General features: G+C 36.8%; 1 protein-coding gene across 1 annotated transcript; it reads left to right on the top strand.

Annotated features, from left to right (window-relative positions):
• Positions 1–502: 502 nt before the first annotated feature.
• LOC135636783 (urea-proton symporter DUR3-like) lies at positions 503–13,659 on the top strand. Its single transcript, XM_065148820.1, has 9 exons — positions 503–943; positions 3,755–3,862; positions 3,935–4,030; positions 4,123–4,205; positions 4,298–4,518; positions 7,530–7,792; positions 9,359–9,597; positions 11,907–12,556; positions 13,104–13,659. The coding sequence occupies exons 1-9, from the start codon at positions 764–766 to the stop codon at positions 13,367–13,369; spliced, it is 2,106 nt and encodes a 701-aa protein (XP_065004892.1). The 5' UTR covers positions 503–763; the 3' UTR covers positions 13,370–13,659.
• The last annotated feature ends 118 nt before the right edge of the window (positions 13,660–13,777 follow it).

Below are 13,777 nucleotides of genomic sequence, written 5' to 3'. Positions count from 1 at the left end.
ATTGCTCGGAGAAAGTCAACAGTATTGGTAAGGGAATCAATCTTATTCCTTGGTTCTAGATATCTTTTTCTTTTTTGATTCACTACATGTTCTAGGAATTTACCATGTTCCTAGAGCAGATAATTTTGTAGGCCATGCCTTTGGCCAATTCTGCAAGATCGTGACTTTCCAGTTTTATGTTTTCTGGTGCTGATCTTCTTGCTGCTCAGTTACCTTTTGTTCCCAAAGTAATGGGTTCCGCAGCCAATCGAAATATAGAATAAAAATGGTAGATTCTAAAGAGAGAGAAAGAGAGAGAGAGAGACCGTATCTGTCCATATTCCCGAAAGTCCAAGCAAGCTTTGACTTCATTTCCTATTATCATCTCCACATACTAAGGTAATTTGTCTGTCTGGATCTCTGTCACGATTATACTGATAGCCGCTGGTATAATGAGAGAGAACACGAATTATGAGCGACTGGTGTTTGGCATTTAACCCCCCACAGATTCCAAAAGATGCAATCGTCCCTTTGTTTGTTTCCGAAACGAAGAAGACCATGGGATCATCTGACCTCACTTGGTAGAAGAAAAGCCACATCGACCATGACAGCTTGATACTTTAGAAAAGGGCTTAGACGACAGAACAACGGCTTCGCACAACTGTTGCTTCTCCTCCTATAAACTCTCGCGGCCTCTCTTCCTCAACATCCCACGCATGCTTCTTCCTTGTTAATTCCCAGCTTGCTTTAGAAGGGAAGGGAGGTTGCACAGGAGCGACCTCTCATGGCTTCCTCCTCTTGCTCCCCTCTGGGGTTCGGCGAGAAGTACTACTCGCTGTCGAGCGACGGCCAGTGCGTGAGGCAGAGTAGCTTCTTCGGAGGCAAGCCAGTTCTCAATCAGGGCGTCGGCTACGGCGTCATCCTCGGTTTCGGGGCTTTCTTCGCCGTCTTCACTTCCTTCTTGGTACGCCTTTCTCTTCTTCTTCCCCCGTTGACAAAGAGGTGCGATAAGATAAGGTGTTGGTTTGAATGATTGCTACTTCGTGTGGTGTTTGTTTGTGCCTTAAGGTCCATGGAAGTGGGTCCAAATCGTTGATTTCGATTCGATTACTTGGCTTTAGTTTTTCGCATTCTTCCATGAACAATAATTGAGTACAATGATTCCTACTTCGTGAGGTGCAATGCAGATTGTAGAAGCCATCGGATTTGATCTGTGGTACAAATCCTCACTCGAATCTACTACCTTCAGTAGATCACACCATGCGAAATCTGCAGTAGGAAGAATATTCACTAAGACCCAAGTATTTCCTTCGCATTAGAAAACAGAGAATAGGATCTGTTTCAAATTGGCTATAGGATTTTTATACGTTGACTGCTCATCTCCATTTGATAGCTTCACTCCATCTCATCTCATCCCTTGACATCCAACTTGGAATCGCCAATTGGCGGCGCATTTGGCCACATCCATCCTGTACTCCATCGCCGGGAAGTAGGCGTCTGTCAGTGTCTCAAGCACCACATAAAAATGTGATGGGTCCTTTGATGATGGCATACTTGCTGAGACTTTTCTCATAGATTCTTTGTAGCTTGAATTCATGAATGAACAACAGTCCACCAGTGTTATAAACCTCTTAAAGTTGATGGCATGATGCACTCAAAAACTATCGCCTTGGATATTATTTTCAGATTCAGGAGTTAATTAAAACTGGAAAATTTTCATATAATATCCAGCAAAGGAGTGTGTGTGACACCTGCCATGAATTAACACTTTTTCCTCATGCATCATTAACACATTTTGTGCTGAATAGGGTGCCTGAAGAACTGCTAATCACTGAAACTTGCCCCTTTGGGAGCGTTGACTAAGAGCTTTAACAGTTTTCTTTTCGAGAGTTGACTTTGGACTTGATATTTGCGTCCAGTTTTGGTGATGTATCTTTCAAACTTGTCATTCAATTCTTAAATAGCTATGCTCTGAGATAGTGAATGACAGTAAGGTGTTGGGAGGAACGTTCACATCCTATCTTGGCTTTGTTTGCTTGGCTTTGTTTTGACTTTTGAGGGACAAACTAGAACAGTGCTCTCTATTGATGCAACCACCCAAGTGAAGTCTTAGGTGCCTTCCATATATATCACATCGTTGTATTAAGATTGATTTATATGTCATTGTGACATCCGTCAATCACTAATTACATCCAAAAGACTTGGGATGTAATTTTTGGGATGAAAAAGACCATTCATCGCAAAGTTAGTTGATATTTGGATGAATTCTTGGGATATAATTTTTTTATTTTCTTGATTAGTATCTGTTTATTTTTCTTGGGATAAAAGTCATTCCAAAAAGAACAAATCAAAAATACTCTCACACTTTTATTTTAGATTGGCTCGATGAATCGGTCAGAATAAACCGAATTACAATATTTTTTATAATATTATATTATTTTGATACTGAATAAAAAAATATCATTACTAAAGAATAAATATTAAAAATATAAACTAATTTATCATTAGGATTCTTATAGCTAATGTTACAAGAATAAGAAGAAAATTCTAAAAATTAGGATTTAATTTTTTTTATAAATATCTTATTTATTTCTAGTTTTGATGAGAGAAAAGCAAGATGTGAGTAATATTTTGATGCTCGATGGTGAGAGAAAATATATAATTTTTTTTGGAGTATATATTAAGGGATATGCAAAAGAAAAAAAATTATGTTTAAATGGAGATAACTCAAGGGTTGATTCCACCGAAAGAAAATTTATGCTTGAATGAGGATAATTCAAGATCTTGTAGTTGATTTCATATAATGATAAATTTGATTTCATGAATGTAAGATAGGGATTTATCCAATCACATTAAATCATATGTTAATTTTTTATTGTCATTATTTATTTATTGATCTCCGATGGATTTCTCTTTTAATTTTGGTTCCACTCTTCTCTCTTCCCAACATTACTTGCAAAATATGTAAAAACTTGAGATTTCTATGTTAATTATAGTATTTTTTTAGTAGAATTATAGAATTATTATGTTCTTGCCCCATATACTAAAATATTGTTAAGCCTATACCAAGGAGAACTAAATATATATTTTTTATTAGTTTAAGAACAAAGACATAAAAAAAAATGATTTGTGTGCTTTTGAATATGTTACAGTGTCTTTGGCATATTGATAAAAATAATATATGAATTATTATAATTGAACTAATTTGCTTTCTGAATCGGTTCATGTAATCGAACAATATAATGTAAAGGATGAGAGATGTCTACGTATTTTTAGAAAATAAAAAATGAGCATAGTCTAAATTAAGAGGTTTTTCCCAAGAATTAATATTTGATTTTTGTTTTTTTATTAAAAAAAAACAATAACATCAAAAAGGATAGAGGCAAAGACAAATCATTATATATGAGTGATACAAAGTCTTAATCTTCTCCAAAATAACAGCACTCCTAGAACACTAGTATCCTACTCGCTTGTTTTAAGATGATCGATCTACTTACTATATGCTGATCATATGTGTTTCTCAGCAATTTGAATGAGGAGAGTTACGGGAGAGCTCCTTATCCTTGAGCTGTGTATGATCGATCATAGGCAACCTCAAAAGCAAATTGATGCAACTCATGTTGCTTGGGTGGTCACGTTCCAACCCAACCTAAACTTTAGGTTGTTTTAGTAGATTTGATTTGTATGAGAATGCAAGCGTTGGATTTAGGGTTGTGTGTCAATAATAATTGCTATACCAACGATTGATGAAGGCATTTTATTGTTGTGTGTCAAGGTGTGGCTGGAGAAGCGGTATGTGGGATCCCGTCACACGTCCGAGTGGTTCAACACCGCCGGAAGAAATGTCAAGACCGGCCTCATCGCCAGCGTCATTGTGTCGCAGGTACTCCTAACTTACCGAGTTCAGTCCCCTTCTTTCTTCCTCCCTGTGCCTTACTGGAATTGGACATGGCAGTGGACATGGGCAGCGACCATCCTGCAGAGCTCCAACGTCGCCTGGGAGTACGGAGTCAGCGGCCCTTTCTGGTATGCCAGTGGTGCTACCATTCAGGTCAGTCATCTGCTCCCAAACCCCAGCCCTCACCAGGAGGGTCTCAGTGTTTCAGTGAAGATAAAAGGTTGCTCCTTTTTGTTCATGAATAGGTGCTCCTGTTTGGTGTCATGGCCATAGAGATCAAGAGAAAGGCACCCAGGGCTCACACCGTTTGCGAGATCGTCAGAGCACGGTATGCCGTAGAATCGACAGATTCTTTTGATTAGGATATATTTTCTCGCGATTTTTATTTTCGATGCGCGATTTTGCGACACGTTGATGCAGATGGGGTACTGCTGCGCATGTTGTGTTTCTGGTATTTTGCTTCATGACGAACATAATTGTGACTGCGATGCTGCTGCTCGGCGGCTCCGCAGTTGTCAATGCACTCACTGGTGTGAATATCTACGCCGCGAGCTTTCTGATCCCTCTCGGTGTTATTGTCTACACGCTAGCTGGAGGGTTAAAGGCAACCTTCTTGGCGAGCTACATACACTCAGTCATAGGTATGCAATCTGAAGTTTCCTTCTTTTATGAATTGGAACAATAAGTAGATGAGAATGAGTTTGGTACGGACTAACGAAAAATTTAATATACAGCCTTCCTTCTTTTGGATGAATATTAGCTCTGGGTTACACTCTGGTTATTGTCATAAAAACTGTAGCATTGTCTTTTTGGTCGTGAATCTCTCCTGTAATCAAATGTTACAGAGGAAATAGAACTTGCCATGACCCTTGTAAAACTTTCCTTTCCATGAGATACAGATATCTTCATTGACCAATTTATCTTTTTGCCAATAGGGAGATGGGTGAATCCAAAATGAACATGCAAAAGTAGAAGGCAAGGATTATGATTAGTTACGGCCTGAAATATAGTGACCGTGCCTTAATTTTACTTTGAGGCCTGAAAGTATAGTTGATTGGGTTAAAAATGTTTGTTCACAGGGATATTAATGTTTTGGTCTGCAAAGGAACGACACAGGGCCCCAGAATCATTTTAAGATTCCTGGAGTTTCAGACTATTTATCTCCCAGTAAGTAATTAGGATGAAGGGACTTGATAAACTTTAGAAAAGTATGTGCCACATGTTGCTGTATTGGCAGTTTAACATGCTTGGATTCAGGTTTGTTCTGACAATGTTTTGTGCTAGGATTTATGATATTATAAGGTAGTTCCAATCGAGGAATTTGAGGGGAAATTATTCAAGATTAATTGGACATGCCAAAATGAGAACCAAAAAGAACATACTCTATTCAAAATAGAATTGTCAGGATTTCCACAAACAGTATAGAATAATTCTTTAGAAGCAATCAAAAAGAAATGTGACCTTGAATTGCTAGTGACATCAGAAAATTTAATGTTGAAAAGGATCATGTAGCCGACCCCATGTAAGCTGTTACTTTGTTGTGCTTGGTTCATGTGCATAGAACTTAACCAAGAATGAAGTCGTTAGAGAGTAGGATATGTATGAACTAAGAGTATTAGTAGAAAAATCATTGTTAGTCAATGAGGAGAGCTTACCGGTCCACACAGCATATGGAACATAATGAGGAGCTGTAAGGGTTTCGGCCAACTTATTTCTTTACTACCAAAACTTAATGACTAAAAAATTTAGACTATAATAAGCATTGCCAAAGGAGGAAGGTACCGTCATATGTACTGAATTAGAAGAAGACAAAGTTTTTTGTATTCAAGTCTTCCAAGTCAAATTTAATTTTCAATCAGTTGCCTCAACTACTGAATTTTCACAGAATGAACACATTACATGAACTTGTCAAAGGTAACGTCCAAAAGGCATTTTGAAGTCAGGTTATCTTTAAGAGTACAATTATCAAGGATCACCAAAGGGTAAGAATAAAGGGCAAGATCACCATGGTATGAGATAGGAAGGAACAAATATCAGTAAATGTAAGATACTTCGAAGATAACAGTGGCTGAATAATGATATGGAGCCATCACCCTTCTTTGTCAACATGCATTTGAATTCAAAAACCAAGCCAACCTTGAGACCCGAGTAAGTAGATATAACTTAGGTTCTGATATTGAATTAATCTAAAATTAATAATTTAGTTTGGTGTATCACTTGGAAAGGAAAGAAAAGCAGAGGAGACAGCAGAAGATGGGGCTGGCACTGGTTTATGTCCTCCAGATAAGCTTTGTTCTAGTCCATAATCAGATTGGCCATATCTCCTTATGGACGCTCGCCGCCTGAACATCCATTTACCTTTTATTATATGTTGTATTTGTAGCAGTCTTTTAGCTTTGGGATTTCTTGTTTGATCCTTCTATCAGCAAATCAATGAAGTTCTTCCTTTGAAGAGCTAGGAGGCAGTGTCATAAATAGACCCAAAAAAAGTCTACCATTGATAGATCCATCTTATATTACCAATTTTAAGTGTGTGTTTATTATTTCAATGTTTTATCTTCAATCTTGTTTAGTTTTCATAGTCTGAGACTCTGAATGCTGACAGATTAGAAAAGGATAAACAAGCAAAGAGGCATAGACGAGTATAAAAACTCATTCTTTTATCCATAAAATATCTACTTGATTTTCTTTATGCCATTGCACAGAGAATTGTATTTCAATTTTTTTTTCTCAACTGTAGAATTAGTTCCCTAGAGATTTACACTATAACTTCTAGATTTTATTTTTTCTCATCATCTTTCTTAATGAAAAGCTTAAATTTAGTTTATGTTAGTTTTCATGATTGGTTCTGATTGTCATTTTATCTGTCAAATCATGTCACAGAGGAAGTGTACCTAGAAGTTGGAAGTTTCCTATGTATAATTTGCCAATGATTTGTCGGAATCAAATGGGAGCGTGGTTCCATGCACTAAAGTAATATTAAATTGTCTTTCTCTTGATGATATCAAAGGTTGTGACCACGGCCGATTTGTGTCTGGATGCATTAAGTCAAGCATAGCCATATTATATCATCAGGCCTAAGATTTGGTTGCACCCGTCTACATGAGATGAGTTCTGGATAGGTTTCTGTTCATGTTACTTTACAAATGTATGATCATCAAAAATGAGAAATTTGAACATTAAATATTAGTTCATGCCTATATAGGCCTTTAGGCTGTTTTTTCTCTTTGGCAAATCTAGTATCTGCCTAGCACAAAAGCAGTCCGATCTTATTGCTACCTGACTGACATGTTTATATTGCTTCTCATTTTTATTTTATTCTTCCATAAGCTGATGTGTCTGAGATAATTCGTTCCCTTGTTATCGCACACACACCATCTTGATTTTGTCTCATAACAAGGATGATACTAGGGATGCGCAAAATTTTCTCTAACCTTTTTATCAACTTTGCATCGACAATTATCACAAGTTGATCAGGATCCTATGGTATTCCTAGTCTTGTGGTATATCTAAATTCCAAGAATCTGTAAGTGTTTCTGATTAAGAATATTTCTGATATTTTATTTCTCTTTCTGCAATCTTACGTATCTGAATTTGTGATGTTGCTATCTTATCTTGATATCCTTAACTTTCAGCTTCCTGTTACATGCAGTGCACGTCGTCTTGGTCATATTTGTTTATTTGGTATATACAGCAAGTAGTCATCTCGGCAGCCCAAAAGTCATATACAACCACCTTATGAAGGTTGCTAGCAAATCAAGAGTATGTGATTATCCAATTTCACATACAGGTCAATCTTGTGGACCTGTAAGTGGGAACTATAAAGGAACTTACTTAACCATGTTAAGTTCAGGTGGCCTTGTTTTTGGAATTATCAACATTGTTGGAAACTTTGGAACCGTTTTTGTAGACAATGTAAGTTACATTTTCTAACATGTTGTTTGTTTCTGCACACATTCATCATTACCTTCACTTTTGACTTGCTTTCCTTTTATCAATGCCCTTTAGATGTTTGTTCTCATTCTTATTTAGACTATGTCAGTGCTTAGAACTTTTCTTTTAATCCTCATTCTATAAAAAGTAAAAGAATATTAAAAACAAATGCTTGGATAGAGATGTAATATGGGCTAGGGCAAGCTGACAGACATGGGTTGGGGTGGCATGACACTCCACTTACCAGGCCAAGAAACCAAATCTGGTCTAAATTTGGCATGCAGCCCAAGGCCATGTTGGACTACGTAAGGTGGACCCTTGTTTTTCTGAAAATTAAAATAGGTTAAAAAATTTACATAAAAATTCAAAAATATAAATAAAAACATAAAATATTTATTATCTTTAATATTATGTCTTTATTCGACATCCATCTAATCTTTAAGATAGATGGATACTTCTAATGTATTTTCTCTCATTTTTCTACCATTTTTCATTAATGACTCTGCTTACACTAAAGGCTGCTTCTGAGTGTTTGAAGGGCTAAGAATACCATGAACCACGGTAAAATGAATATAAATGTGCGTTTGTGTCTTTTACCATGCTAAAATATCAAAATTTTCTACTTGTAAGGACTTCATACACTTCTAATATCACTTTCTAAATAAAATTTTAATTAATTATAATTGTTTATCATGTTTTTCCTTTTATCAATTAGATTCCAAATATTTCTTCTTCCCTTATACTAATACCATTAGTAGATGGAAGCAAAGAAATGCTAGAAACCATATAAAGATTCATATGACCTATAGATTTCAAGCAAATAATTCAGGATCTACTGTTTTATTTCCTATATCAAAACCTTTTTATTATTAAACTGATATATTAAAATGTTTGGCACTTCTTGTTTCTATGTAGGATTTTAAAATGCAGGTAAAAGAATATAAAGGAGACTTCACTTGATAGAGTTATTTATTCCTTGCAGATGCCAAATATATATATAAGAGAAATATCGACTCAATTGTTTTCTCAAGATATTTGTCCATTGCATCAATTATCTTAGAAAACAATTAGAAATCTAATAAAGTTTTGACATAATGTCAATGAAGTGCAATCGTAAATGACAAAAAATATAATGTCAAAACATAAAAATAAATTTAGCAATGGAAATATTAACAAAACAACATCCAATCACATCTATCAAGGGTTTTTTTGTACATAACCTACAAGAGGTGCAGAAGTCACATCTTCATTATCTATGACATTTCCTAACATGTCATGACCAACTGGTTAATAAGATGTTACTGCACCTTTTCTGTTTATCACTATTAAACAGGTTGCTGGTGAAAAAATAGATATGACTGTCCTGTTGCTATCTGTGACAGTTCAATGGCTTCTTGTTACTATTTACTTTCCAATTTGGAAATTTTTTTCTATTTTTATTTGGTAGATTGTTTGGCTTGATTGACATCATTGACAATTTAGCTACTTGGTTTATTAGTCAAAATATGAAAGATATCTTGAAAGTCCTCATATTTTTCTGTGCTTCAGGGATATTGGATGAGTGCCATAGCTGCAAGACCATCATCTACCCACAAGGGATATTTGTTGGGTGGGCTTGTTTGGTTTGCTGTACCATTCTCTTTGGCAACATCATTGGGATTAGGTGCACTGGCTCTTGATCTTCCATTAACAGCAACTGAAGCTGCGAAAGGCCTTGTTCCTCCTGCTACAGCAACTGCCTTAATGGGAAAATCAGGATCAGTCCTCCTACTCACAATGCTCTTTATGTAAGTTCTAAGCTCCCTTTTAGTTTGATCTTCTACTTTCATAGGTTTGCAAGTGAATGCAGGCTCTTAGTTCTCTAGTTCTTTCCTAATGGGCAACAGATATCTTGATTTTTGTGCAAGTCGGTGGCATGTCAACAAATTGCAGTTATATTGACAAATCTGTGTGGATGTTATAGCTTAATGTGTTATGGTTACATGAAAAATATCATCGCAGCCCAAAAAGCAGCGATAGACCAAGTTACTTGTTTAACTATTTTACTTATAATATTATATGGTTTATATTATTTCGTAGGAAAAAACCTTAAAGATAAAATTTGGTTAGCTTCTAAATTTTATTTAATCTAAAGAAATTTAATACATATAATTGAAAAAATTCACATATGTTAGCATAAATCAGATTAGTAGTTATGACCAAGGATCGTTGTTTTGGGTGCCAAACCCGTTTTGGCAATCTGTCGAACTAGTACATTTTGGTTAGTACTAGTGTATCGACACATAGTACACTGCTATGTATTGGTGTTTTGGAGAGGAAGACAAATAAAGGAGAAGAGAAAGGGGCGATGGAGGAATAGAGGAGCAAGGAGGAAGGAAGAAAGAAAAAGAGAAAGAGGAGAAGGAAGAAGAAGAAAGAAGAAGTGGAGGAGAAGAGGTAGGAGCATAACTGGGAAGAAGAAGGAACGCGGGGCAACAATGTTGGTAGCGGCATCAACCAGTATGACCAAGGATTTGCGAAGCAGTAGCATCGAGAAGCGGTGGTGGCGGTACGGCATCGAGAAATGGTGGTGGTTGTAGCGGCATCGGGAAGCAATGATGGTGGTAGCAACGACGTTGGGAAGCAGTGGCGGCGATAATGACATCACGAAACAGGTGTAGTGGCAGCAACGTGCAAGAAGAGGCCTCACGTTCGTGAGCTTTAATTTGTTTTTTTTTGCTTTTTTTAGTGCCGAGTTGGATGGATCCCATCGTTTTTTTTTTTTTTTTTTTTTTTTGACCATGATGCTTGAAACAGGGATGGTCTGTGTACCAACCCACACCCAAACCAGTATGTACCCTTAAACCACCCACCACCCCCCACCCCCACCCTGCACCCCCCACTGTTTCCCATTTCGGATAGTACAGTAGTCCTTGGTTAAGACATTAGAATTTTTCGGTGCACAAAAATCCAAGGCTTCACAATAATGCATTTTATTTATAGGTAAACTAAATTGAGAAAAGTTATGGAGGGTAAGGATAAATATCAAAAGAAGGATTTATGTTCAAAAAGCATACACAGTTCTTATGTGACATCGAGCACTAGAAAACAGATGAATGGTATACTTTGGTTGAAAATTCAAGTTACAGATTGCTGTACTTATGTCTGACATGTCTTACATAACATTTGAAACCTTCTATGAGAAAAAGTTGATCTAAAATGTATTTTCTTTGAATATTCAGCACCAAAGAACATCTAAGAACATAAGGTAATTGGGAGAATGAGAAAATGATGGATAATGTGTCTAGGATAAGGGTATCAGCTTCAGCAAAATAAGATCTAAAGGTGGATAATGAAGTGAGATGTTATGTTTATTGAATTTGACATTTCTGTTCGCATTAGGAGGGCTCAAAGTTCTAAGCCTTGTTTAGAAATATGGAATGCAACAGAGATTTTAGTTAATGAAACTATCAGGGTCAAGTATTAATGTCGCAAGTACTCATTACAGATACTTCTGTTTATGTTCAACTCTAATCTTAGATCTACCAATCCGAATCAATCTGTACTTATAATTTTGAAACATCAACTTGATATTACATTGTGTTCAACAGAACTAGTAAGTAATTATCACTAACCGTAATGATCATACTCAAATTGTTACCCTATGTTTTTTTTTTGGAAAAGAAAGAAAGCTAAATTGATTTAAGTATCAAGAACAACAAGGTGAGCTGGGCAGTCAGCCGCAGCATACAAGAAATGGGAACCTTGGGATCTCATGAAGTTTGCCAAGGGATGCAGCAGAAATGGGAACTCCTGAATGGCTAACAAAATTACTAGCCCTAGGGATGTAGCAGATGTCTACAACCTCGAGCTTGACAAGAAGAGGAAAAATATCTTGAAATAGGTTCCGCAAATACCAGGGAATTGGTGAAATTGCCCTAACAATTGTTACCCTATGTGTTAAGGTTATTAAAATTAACAAAAAAATAGCTTTTAAGTGAGTGATTGACCTGACTTAGATATTTATGTCATAAGCAACCCTGAGTTTGTATTGTATAAGATATTACGAGCATATTGGAGTTTCTAATAAATGGACATTGCCAATTATTTGTTGCAGGGCTGTGACTTCTGCTGGCTCAGCGGAACTAGTGGCGGTTTCTTCTTTGTGCACATATGATATTTACCGGACATACATAAATCCTGATGCAACTGGGAAGCAGATACTCAAAGTCTCCAGAGGGGTTGTCCTTGGTTTTGGATGTTTCATGGGTGTTTTAGCTGTAATCTTGAACAAGGTTGGAGTTTCTCTTGGATGGATGTATCTTGCAATGGGAGTAATTATAGGCTCAGCAGTGATGCCTATAGCTTTGATGCTTCTATGGAGAAAGGCAAACGCACTTGGTGCTATTCTTGGAACAGTCATTGGTTGCATCCTAGGAATAATTACGTGGTTAGCAGTGACAAGCATAGAATATGGCCGTGTTAATCTTGAGACTACTGGTCGGAACGCTCCCATGCTCGCTGGCAACCTAGTAGCTATATTGACTGGAGGATTTATTCATGTTGTGTGTAGCATCTTGTGGCCCCAGAAATATGACTGGGGAACTACCAAAGAAATAACATTGGTTGAGCAGGTACAGAGTGATTTGCCAGATGAAGAGTTTAAGGAGGAAAAGCTTTTGAGAGCTAAGGGTTGGATTGTGAAGTGGGGCATAGTTTTCACAGCTATCATCGTGATCATTTGGCCGATGCTTTCACTTCCAGCAGGTAAGAATATTTGTATCTCCATATTTACTTCTTGGTAAGCTAAAATTACAGAGTCAAGGATAATATTTTTTGACTCTGCTAAGTTGTAACTTCTAAGCTAAATTTTAGTTACCAGCATATTGATTCAGACCTATAGCAATACCTTTAAAAATTGAGACACTTCCTTTCCTTCAATATTGTATACAAGTTTAGAATGGACTCAACATTACTTTTAATCTGGTAGCACATGTTACAGAATTTTCTTTTTGGCTTCATCAACTCAAACTGGCATATGAAATTATGGGTCTAACTCGTCATGTTGGCCGAGTTCTGCGGTAGTACCTTATTAGCATTATACATGTACTTTTCTCACTGTCTAGTAATGCAAAATCAATTTCCGATCTCTCTTAGATTTCTTTCTTGCAAGCGCTGCAGTCCTTTGACAGTGCCAATGACACAAAAAAGGCAGTCTATATCTAAAGACATCATGGTTGGAAAAAATTATCCTCAATGTTGAAGAACTTATATGATTCACTATATCTGTTAATTTCATTTTATTTTCATGCAGGAAAATTCAGTTTGGGCTACTTCACGTTTTGGGCAGTGGTTGCCATTGCATGGGGTACCATTGGCTCTGTAGTAATCATTATCTTACCTTTAACAGAAAGCTGGGGAACAATTGTTCGTGTCTTGAATGGCATGTTCACCAATGACGCCATGATGCAGAAGGTAGACGAAATGAATTCCCGACTGCGCGCCATCATGGTGACGATGCCAGAAGCTGAGAGATACTACTTGCTGGAAAAAGAGAAGACCAAGAAACTTGACGGTTAGGAATCAGTTTGTGTGGTTCCGCTGCAGTAAAAGTTCACCAAACGATCCAACCTTTGTGGATCATTTATGGTCGAATAAGTTGAAGCTCCGTGGCTGTGTGTTTGTTCCACCTGTCTTTGTGCTGTTTGAAGTGGTGTTGAAGATTTGGTATGTTCGCGTGCATGTCCCTAGTGGTGTTAAAGATTTGTGTTGATCTACAATGTTCTGACTAATAGAAATGAATATTTTCATGTAACAAACATTTTGGATACGTCTGACACCTTATAAATGCTGTGAATGATCGGTTGGAATCTTGGACTTCATAGGTCGAGTTAGAATTTGAGAATGACCAAGTCTTTTCTGCAGGTGTAGCCGAAGATAAATTGTGAGGATTCGTTGTGGTAAGCACTCTCGATAAGTTCTTTTTTT

This window comes from Musa acuminata, chromosome BXJ3-4 (genome assembly GCF_036884655.1).
Source record: "Musa acuminata AAA Group cultivar baxijiao chromosome BXJ3-4, Cavendish_Baxijiao_AAA, whole genome shotgun sequence".
Lineage (NCBI taxonomy): Eukaryota > Viridiplantae > Streptophyta > Magnoliopsida > Zingiberales > Musaceae > Musa > Musa acuminata.
The sequence above is the reverse complement of the archived record's forward strand: the minus strand, read 5'-3'. Positions and strand labels throughout refer to the sequence as shown.

Coding starts and splice junctions, on each gene's coding strand:
- LOC135636783 (XM_065148820.1), top strand. CDS start 764: ATGGCTTCCTCCTCTTGCTCCCCTCTGGGGTTCGGCGAGAAGTACTAC. Junction 3,863..3,934: donor CCAGCGTCATTGTGTCGCAG/GTACTCCTAACT, acceptor TGGACATGGCAG/TGGACATGGGCAGCGACCAT. Junction 9,598..11,906: donor CTACTCACAATGCTCTTTAT/GTAAGTTCTAAG, acceptor TATTTGTTGCAG/GGCTGTGACTTCTGCTGGCT.